The sequence below is a fragment of the Apus apus genome, chromosome 3, assembly GCF_020740795.1.
Source record: "Apus apus isolate bApuApu2 chromosome 3, bApuApu2.pri.cur, whole genome shotgun sequence".
Lineage (NCBI taxonomy): Eukaryota > Metazoa > Chordata > Aves > Apodiformes > Apodidae > Apus > Apus apus.
The window spans coordinates 108,325,832-108,334,792 of record NC_067284.1 but is presented as its reverse complement, the minus strand read 5'-3'; the positions used below and the strand labels follow the sequence as shown (position 1 = coordinate 108,334,792).

The 8,961-nt window shown below is 39.7% G+C and overlaps 1 protein-coding gene across 2 annotated transcripts; it reads right to left on the bottom strand.

Annotated features, from left to right (window-relative positions):
• Nucleotides 1-1,038: 1,038 nt before the first annotated feature.
• Nucleotides 1,039-8,176, bottom strand: LOC127382680 (cytochrome P450 2K1-like). 2 transcript variants are annotated; one of them, XM_051614609.1, is made up of 9 exons: nucleotides 7,754-8,176; nucleotides 6,348-6,510; nucleotides 5,534-5,683; nucleotides 5,059-5,219; nucleotides 4,692-4,865; nucleotides 4,086-4,227; nucleotides 3,204-3,388; nucleotides 2,861-3,002; nucleotides 1,039-2,261 (listed from the first exon to the last, which is right to left on the bottom strand). In XM_051614609.1, exons 1-9 carry the CDS (start codon nucleotides 7,937-7,939, stop codon nucleotides 2,074-2,076), a joined length of 1,491 nt encoding a protein of 496 aa, XP_051470569.1. In that variant the 5' UTR covers nucleotides 7,940-8,176; the 3' UTR covers nucleotides 1,039-2,073. The 2 variants fall into 2 exon arrangements, with proteins under 2 accessions (XP_051470569.1, XP_051470570.1); XM_051614610.1 differs by having other exon boundaries at nucleotides 1,039-1,906.
• Between the last annotated feature and the right edge of the window lie 785 nt (nucleotides 8,177-8,961).

Below are 8,961 nucleotides of genomic sequence, written 5' to 3'. Positions count from 1 at the left end.
TTTTTTAAAAACTGAATGTGTTTTTTGTGCAAGGCAGTGATTTCTGGCAGAAGAGAAATTTTGCAAGACCATAGAAAAGTGAAAACTGCAGGAAAGAATAATGCTTTGTTAGTGTGTGAGCACGTACATACATTTATACACTCCTGATTCAAAGGCCAATCTGGGTTTAAGACAGCCCAGGATTTTAAAATAACCATGGCTCTTTGCCATGGGTGTATGCTTTATTTGCTGAGGTTATCCAGTTATGGAATATTCAGGAAAACTCCAGTGACCCTCTGGACTCAGGTAAACTTAGCTTAAGGTTTTTCCTCATAAGTGATCTGCTGTAGCAAGTACGTAACTGTTATTTCTTTGCACCTGGTAGGCTGTGTCAGGTGCATCTCTCTTTTTGAAATAAATTTTCAGGGTTGTTTGACTGCCTTACAGCATTGTAGGGCTTTAGTCTTTGGAAGAAGGCTGACAGAAAATAATAGGGAAATAAGGGAGAGAAATTATGATTAAAGATGAAATTGCTACTTTAAAGATGCAAATGTCTTGTGGTGGAGGAAGAGCTTCTGTTTCTTCTCAGGGTGAGAAGCAGTCAGTCAGCTGGTGAGTCTGCCTGTAGTGTGCCCAAACTGTCCAAGGCAATTGGGCAGACCCACAGACTTAAGTACTCTTGTGGTTATAACTGGGTTGTTTTGGTGAATGTTAGATGTGATTAATGCCCTGTTTCTAGAAAAACTGGGTTCTGCATTTTTCTGAAATGTGTGGATCTCTCCTGCAGGAGTTACAGCCTCTGTGACCTTGTTCGTCCTGGTGATCCTGCAAACATCAAGCAACTGTGCTGTAACTCCTGGATAATCTGGCATTGCCATGGATAATGTCCTTTTTTTGTTTGTTTTAATTATAAAGATCTAGAAATGGAAGTTAAGCCTCTCCAGGGCTGGTGGCAACTGCTGGCAAGAAGTGTGAGGAACACGGGTGTGTTTTGCTCATGAATGAATAATTTTTTGCCATAATTTTGTCTCCAACCTCCCTCCTGTGAGAAAAACAGTATTTCAACAGGGCTTTGGGATTTTTTAATTGAAATGTTAGAGCTGGAAAAGTATTTAAAAATCCATTTTGATATGGTTCTCTCTTTGAAGATAAATACATGGGAAAGCTTCCAACAGTAGGTTAATAGAGGTCACATGAATCAATATGTACAAAGATGGTTAGATAAGATAAGCTGTTTTGTACACACAGAAACTGTCTCAGGAAAACAGAGTCCAACTGTATCGCCTCCTTTCATGCACTGTGATCATGCTTTCAATGATCACATTTTTTCTATGGGTTCAGAATCTTTAATAAGATAAATGCAAGACATTGTTACACTGAATTGCTTATATTACTGAGAGAAATATGTTTTGTTTAAAGGTTAATAGGAACAAGAAATGCAAACATCTGGTTTGTTTTGAGTACTTTGATGATACAAGAAAAAACAGCTTCAGAAAATGAAATGTGATCACCAACTTCTAATACGTTTTCCACAGTGATTCCCTTTTTCAAACCTTGCCTTCAGTGGAAACCCCCTGTATTTTCATAATTGTTTTTAGCATTTAATATTCAGTAGTAGAGAAGGGAAAAATATATTCCTGCTAACGTTGATTAAATTGTAATTTTCACAGATATCAATCATCTAACTGGTGAAAAATACAATCTTCTCCAAGTGCAAACATAGCTCAGAAGACAGATATGCATAAGATTGAAGTGGAAAGGTCCTGAAAATTACGTTAGGTTTTCTCATAAGAGTCCTGGACTAAATAGCAGTAGAGGCTGTGAGGATCTGAAGTGTTACATCTTCCAATACAGCAGCTCTGATTAGGTGATCTAATAGTTTGATCCTTAAGTCATCAGTTAGTCCACACTTCTCGTCCACTTCTGCCTTTCCTCAGTAAATAAAAAATAAAATAACACCACTTCGTTTTAGAAGTACTGGAAACCTTCACTAAGATGTAATATTGTGAATGATTTTGGCCAAAGAATTAGAAGACAGATATAATGAAAATGTAATTTAAACATTTTTAAAACAAACTGATGCGGATGAGAGCTCTAGGAACGTGGTACAGCACACATTTTATAGGGTTTGGGGATGACATTAAATGAAATAGCAGGGCTGAGATCCAGGTCTGAGATAGAAACTCCAGGGGGAGGGTGGAAAGTGAACCTCTGCAGGAGGCTGGTGAAAAAGAGGAAGAGTTCCATTTTGGCAAGAGTCTCTCCAGCACAGATCCTCCGCCCTGGAATGAAATGCAGAAGAGGCATAACAGACTCAGGAAACCCCTTTCTGTCCTTTGATTTTACACAGAATTTGAGTTTTTATATAAGGCAACTCCTGTTTTTTTGGCACAGTATGGGAAGTCTCAATCCCAGCCGACATTGTTCTTGACTTCTTAAAAAGGACGTGCAAAAATGAAACATGGTTCTCCAGGAAAGGCACAGAATCCACCTTTCCTGTGTGATCACAAACAATGCAGCTGGGCATGGTAAAGAGTCAGAGACAAAGAAGCCCAGGCCATAGAGCAGTTGAGAACTAGAGATTATAATGCAGAAATGGAATTGGAGTTAAGAAGGAATTACAAATTCTGGTTTATAATAATTGAATACTAACTGAGAAACTAATAAAATCCAGAAACTGGAGGAACTGGCAGACATTTGTGAGTACTCTCTCTTATCAGAGGTGTGTGCTGAGAAATCTGGGAAACATGGGTTGTGAAAGGGTCCTGTGAAAAGACAGTGTGGAGCCCAGGCTTCAGTAACAAAAAAAAACCCACCACTACAAGTAGTTCTTGTCTAAGATCTGTTCTTGCAACAGCAGTAAATGGAAAAGACAAGGTACCTGCTGAAAAAGGCATGAAAGCATCTTTCTTCACAAATTTTCCATTGGCATCAAGAAAGTGCTCAGGATAGAACATGTCTGGTTTCTCCCACTGGGATTTGTCTTTCAGGACAGAGGTCAGTAAGGGGATGATGTAGGTTCCCTGCAAAACAAGACAGTGGAATAAATCCACAGAAAAGTGTCATGGCAGCAGTAATGGCAATAAGACTTCAAGACTGTCAACCTGGAGAAAGAGATTATTTTGCCTCCTGTTACGTGACTTCATTAGAGAGTTTATGTTAGCACATTAACCAGGTTTGAGAAAGAAGAAATGCTAAAAGAAACAAGCCTGTAGGCATCTCACCTTGGGAATAAAATAGCCTTTGAGAGTGACATCTGCAGCAGTCTCATGAGGCAAATCCAATGGCAGGATATTAGCAAACCTCTGAATTTCATGGATGACAGCATCTGTGTATGGCATCTGGGTTCGATGCTCAATCCGTGGGGGGTTTGACCCTATCACTTGCTCTATCTCTTCTTGGACCTTTCCTGAGGAAGAAATCCACTGTTAGGAAGAGACGAAGGCTCATGTGACATCTCTGACACATGTGAAGTATAAAAGACCCTGAGTGAAATCCATAAATTCTCCCAAAATCTTTTTTTCTTTTCAGAAATAGTGGAGATAGACAGAAGTACAGTGTTTGATTATTTCTTTACTGATAAGAAACCTGAAGACATATTATTCTGCCCTCTATTCTGCCTAAGGTTTCTTGCTCTGACCAAGAAATGTCTCAGAAACCCCACCTGACTCCTAACAACCTGGTACCATAAACTGGAATGCAGATGTCAGAGAAGGTGTAATTCCCTAAATCTTCTCCAGTGGTTAAAGCCTCAATACAGTCCATTCAGCATCTGTACAGGCCTTTGCTACATCCACAGCCTGTTTCTGATGGAAACCTGGAACAATTTAATTGGCCAACACAGGACAGCTCTCTTCTTTTGGAGCAATGAGATTTTACTGAACAAAGGACCTGACCCATATGGACTCTGTTTATAATCTACTGGTAAGGTGACCAGTGTGCCCCTCACTGGGTCTGAACCAGAGGGCACAGCAATACCTAGGTAATAATTAGCTGGAAATGTTGGCTTTTTGTAACAGTTTGTTAACAGATACTTTGACTGTCTGGGACCCCATTGGGTTCCTAATGCACTGAGTGTTAACAGTGTCTGTCATGAAACCACTTACTCTGAATTTCAGGGTACTTTAGCATCAGCAGAAAGCTCCAGTTTAGTGTGGTGGAAATTGTCTCAACACCAGCAGTAAACAAATTGCTCACCAAGCTTAGCAAGTTGCCATTATGGAAATGCCCATTGGTAGAGGATTTCTCCTGAAAGAAGTGGTTGAGATAAAATGTTGAAAACTTAAAGCTTTCCATGTGAAAATGCCATTTATGTAGCTAAGCTTTTACTAAGAATTAAATCCAGTATTTTAAAATAGTGTGAGAGAGAAAGAAGAGTTTGGTCTTGTACCTGGAGAAGGGTGTTGACAAAGGTTTTATGTTGTGCATGGTCTCTGCCCTCACTGTGGCCAGCTGCAAAGAGAGCTGTTTTCTCTATGAAGAATATATTGATACTGTCTGAAGCAAAGCATAAATAAGGATAAATGTTTACTGATTAAAAGGGGTTGGAACTGCAACAGAGTGAACTATCTGTTCAACTCTACTGGTTCATTATATGTCTTTTGTTAAAGACAGATTCCCTAAAGAAATACAGATATAATGACTGAAAGGAAATTGTAAATGTCTTTATACAACCATAACAGTTGGAAGAAATTTAAAAAAGATTCAGTTACCTCCTGCTGTTTAACCAGGAAAGCATCAATAAAACTTCTTTGATCATTTTTGTCCAGGGTTTTGAGATGTTCTACAAAAGTAACTTTTACATAATCATGGAATTCATCTCTGTTTTGGAGAAGAGTCTTGTTAGCCCTTAGGAGGAATCCCAGGTGAGGGAACATGTTGTACATCTACAAGAGTGAAAAATGTTAAAATTTACCAGACACTACAGATACAAATCAATAACATTGTTCCTATTTTGCTGATACAAAGGCAAAGACTTAATATTAATCGTTTGTTCTTTAGAACATGAAAAAGTGACTGGATGAATATATAATCCCATGGCATCCAGTGGAACAGCAACATAAAAATATTTATAATTACCATAACCAAAGGTTTCCCAGCAAGCCTCATACTTTCATTGGTCAACTGTAGAAGTCTTACAAATCTGAAATCTTTGTAGTCAAATCGTTTTCCAAGTAATATTGACACAATTATGTTAGCAACTGCTGCATTAATTATTTTGCTAGCATCAAAGGGCTTTCCTATACAATGAAAAACAAGAATATTACATTGTGCCAAGAGATGTAATTTATAAATATACATTTAAAACTAATTGTTATTGTTACTTTGTGATTGATTGTTATTATTATTATTATTATTATTATTATTATTATTATTATTATTATTATTATTATTATTCTGTGCTAGAATACAAAGCTAAGAGGAACAAAATTCATCAGACTGATTCAGTCTGAAGTATATTTCTTGAAAAGGTCTGAACTCGAGAAGGTTACTGACAACTCTCTGGGTACTTGAGCAAAACCTTAGTGGTTTGAAGAATTAATCATCTGCCCACCTTCTTGAGACCCAATGGTGTCTGCCAGATACCCGTACTCCTCCACGATGCGGTCCTCAATGGCCCTCTTTCCCATTCCAAAGTCTCTTAAGGTTGTGAGAGTAAATCTTCGCATCACCTTCCAGTTTTCACCATGAGCAAAAACAACCCCTGATGCAAGGAGAACATTTCAAGGTGGCAGAAGATTTTAAATAACTATTTTTTAGACAATAGGGGAGCCTATAGAAGAAGCTTTCTTATTGCAGCTACAGGAGGCATCTGGCTCTCAGGTTCTTGTCCTGCTGAAGGAGTTCAAGCACCCTAACTTCTGCTGGAAAAGCAGTGTGGTGAGCTGTAGGCAATCCAGGAAACTCCTGGAGTGCATTGAGGATAAGATGTTAAGCCAGGTAACAGACAGGCCTACCAAAGGGGATGCAATACTGGACCTGTTTGTCACCAACTCAAGTGAGCTAGTCAGTGGCATCAAGACTGGAGGCAGCCTGGGCTGTGGTGATCATGCATTGGTGGAGTTTGCAGTCCTGAGGGATATGGGTCAGGACCCTGAAATTTAGGAAAGGAAATCAAACTTTCAGTTCTTCAAGGAGTTAGTCAGTGGGACTAACTGTTGCTGTGATTATTGTGAAAGTTATAGTTGTTTTGTTGTCACTGTCAGGAGTTTCAAATTTCAACAAAGCCACTGAAGTCAATGAAATTGCTCTCTATGTCCAATGTTTTGTGTGGTCTCTGGTCCAAAGTGCCAGCCTCTGCTTCTTCTGTGGGAAAAAAACTTGTTTTGAAGAAGTCAAGCTGATGAAGAAAAAGAAAATGAACTCACCATTTCCTTTAGTCAGATCTTCAAAGATTGGGATTTTAGGTCTCTCTGCAAATGCATCTGCCTGGTTCACAAGAGCTTCCTTCACCATCTCATACCCAGAAATCACTACTATTTTCCTTAGCCCCATCTGAACACTGAAGACTGGACCATATATTTTTGACAGCTGTCAAAAGAAGATGATGGTGATTTACAGCTTTGTCAAAGGCTTAACAAGAAATTTGCCACCCTTTCAATGCTGCTTATTTTCCTGTCCTGCTTGTAAGTTACTAAAATGTTGAAGTATTTTTCTAAGTACAGAGAAAGAATTGATTTAAATAATGTGAATGTGCCAGACATTATGACAACTAATGATTCAATGGTGCAGTCAGGAGTGGAGCACCATTGTTCTAAACCAAGCAGGAGTGTTAACAGCTGAAACCCCAAGTCAGTCAAGGACTGTGCTGGCAGCTCTCTCTTCCCTCAGGAACTTCAGTAAATTCAGGTTTGGACTCATTTTTTTCCTCACTGATCTCTACAGTACTGTGTTTCTTGTGTTGACAGGCTAAGCCTGTTCAAACCTTGCTACCGTTATTGTATAAAAAGTCTAGGGTGTTTCTGGGCCAGGATCTAGCACTAGGTAAAGTCTCACTTTTCACATATGACTGCATCCACCATGAATGTGTCTCAGAGACAATGTTTGGCCTAAGCTGGTACCTTTTTATCTTGTACAAGCAGATTTATTTTCATAGAACTCAATGTTCCTGATTCTCCTGACAATAGGAGAGGGTTTTCCTGACTGTATTTCTTATCTAGTGTGTTTACACAGAGAAACAAAAGACTACTATTTAGAGTCAATACACAAAATATTCAGCAACTGGTAAGCAAGTCCAGCCAGCTACATGAAATAACATAGCAGCAGTGACATGTCTGAATTAAGAGTAGCTTCTTTGGTGGTGATACTGTTATCCCAGACTGCTGTAGCTGTGGCAAGAGTATGATCTTTTCAAAGGATGTTCCCCAATAAGGACTTCCCAATGCTTGCAATGTTGATTGCATATGGTCTCCAGTTGCTTTTGTACACTAAGTACACATTTTTAAATTGTAAGTCTTGATCTAAGCTCAAGTCAGAGGAGCAACCTTCTCCCTTAGAATGGATTTACTGGAATGATGACAGAGACATGTTGGATCTGTTGGACTGAGAAGAGATAGAGCTTGCTTTTGGCAAACCAGTTATGCTGCATTGGATAGCTACAGATGATTTTCCAGATGCTGCACCTGAGCAGTCTTTTAATTTGTGGATGTAACATCCATGCAGATATGTAGGTGCAAGTATCCCTTTTAAAACCATAGGCAAGAAAAATGTTTTTTAATGTCTAAGTCAAAAACCCTTTAAGAAAGGATCAGCAAGAGAAAAATATAATAACTACCTGTAGATAAGTCCTGTAGGGTCTCTTCAAATCAAACAAAAGCAGATTTCCAATGATAGGCAATGGTCTTGGCCCTGGGGGAAAATTCTTCCTCTGGTGGTTATTCCAGAAACCTCCCACTTTCAAAATGGAGAGAAAAGCCAGGATAATGACTAAACCAATGGAAGTGCAGCTGCTCCAGTCCATCTCTATTTAGCCACGTATCTGCTACAGAAAAGAGAAAATGTGTACTCTGGATCTCTGTTTCATGCAGAAATTTCTATTGAGACACTCTTGTCCTAGTTCCTAAGCTTCTATCCCAGTGAAGGGTAGGTTTTTCTTGCTTAGGTTTTATTCTCTTCCCCTGTGCTTGCTAATGAATTTGCAGCATGGTACGGAGGCAGGTAAATGTTAGCCAAGTGTGTGTGACTTGGTGAGTATGTAGCTCCCTGGAAATTAAAGTCCAAGAGCATGGAGAACCACAGTCATAAATTCTACATGCTCTTCAGGTTACTGATTAACTATGTTTGCATCATTAGTACAGGCACAGCCTTGACACCCCGGGAACCAAAATCAGATTACCAGTCCCCAAGTGATTAATGCACAGGGATTTTTATTTTTAAAACACTTAGGGTTTGATATAACTTTGCTTCCATTGAATTAGTTGGGAATTTCAAATCAGAGAATAGTTAAGATTGGAAAGGATCTCTGGAGGTCATCTGGTCTGCTCCCCCTGCTCAAGCAGGACCACCTTGAGCTGGTTGCCGAAGACTAGTCCAGATGGCTGTTGAATATCTCCAAGGAGGGAGATTCCACCACCTCCCTCGGCAACCTGTGCCAGTGCTTGGTCATTCTCACAGTAAGAAAGTGTTTCCTGACATTCAGAGGGAACTTCCTGCATTTCAGTTTGTGCCCCATGTCTTCTACTCCTGTCACTGGACACCACTGAAAAGCCAACGTCTGTCTTCTTTACAGGTGTTTATACACACTGATACGGTCTCCCTGAGCCATCTCTCCTCGAGGCTGAACAGTCCCAGCTCTCTCTGCCTTTCTTCATTGGAGAGATGCTCTAGTCCCTTAAACATCTTTGTGTCCCTTTGCTGGACTCTCTTCTCTATGTCCATATCTCTTTTGCACTGAGGATCTCAGAACTGAACACAACACTCCAGATGTGGCCTCACCAGTGCTGAACTAAGGGGAAGGATCACCTCCCTCGACCTGCTGGCAAC

Excerpts from the sequence above, each read along its gene's own strand:
- LOC127382680 (XM_051614609.1), bottom strand. The coding sequence starts at position 7,939 with ATGGACTGGAGCAGCTGCACTTCCATTGGTTTAGTCATTATCCTGGCT. Across the intron at positions 5,220-5,533 it reads CACCATTGGGTCTCAAGAAG|GAAAGCCCTTTGATGCTAGC; the intron begins GTGGGCAGATGA and ends TTCATTGTATAG. Across the intron at positions 4,866-5,058 it reads CTGGGAAACCTTTGGTTATG|ATGTACAACATGTTCCCTCA; the intron begins GTAATTATAAAT and ends TCACTCTTGTAG.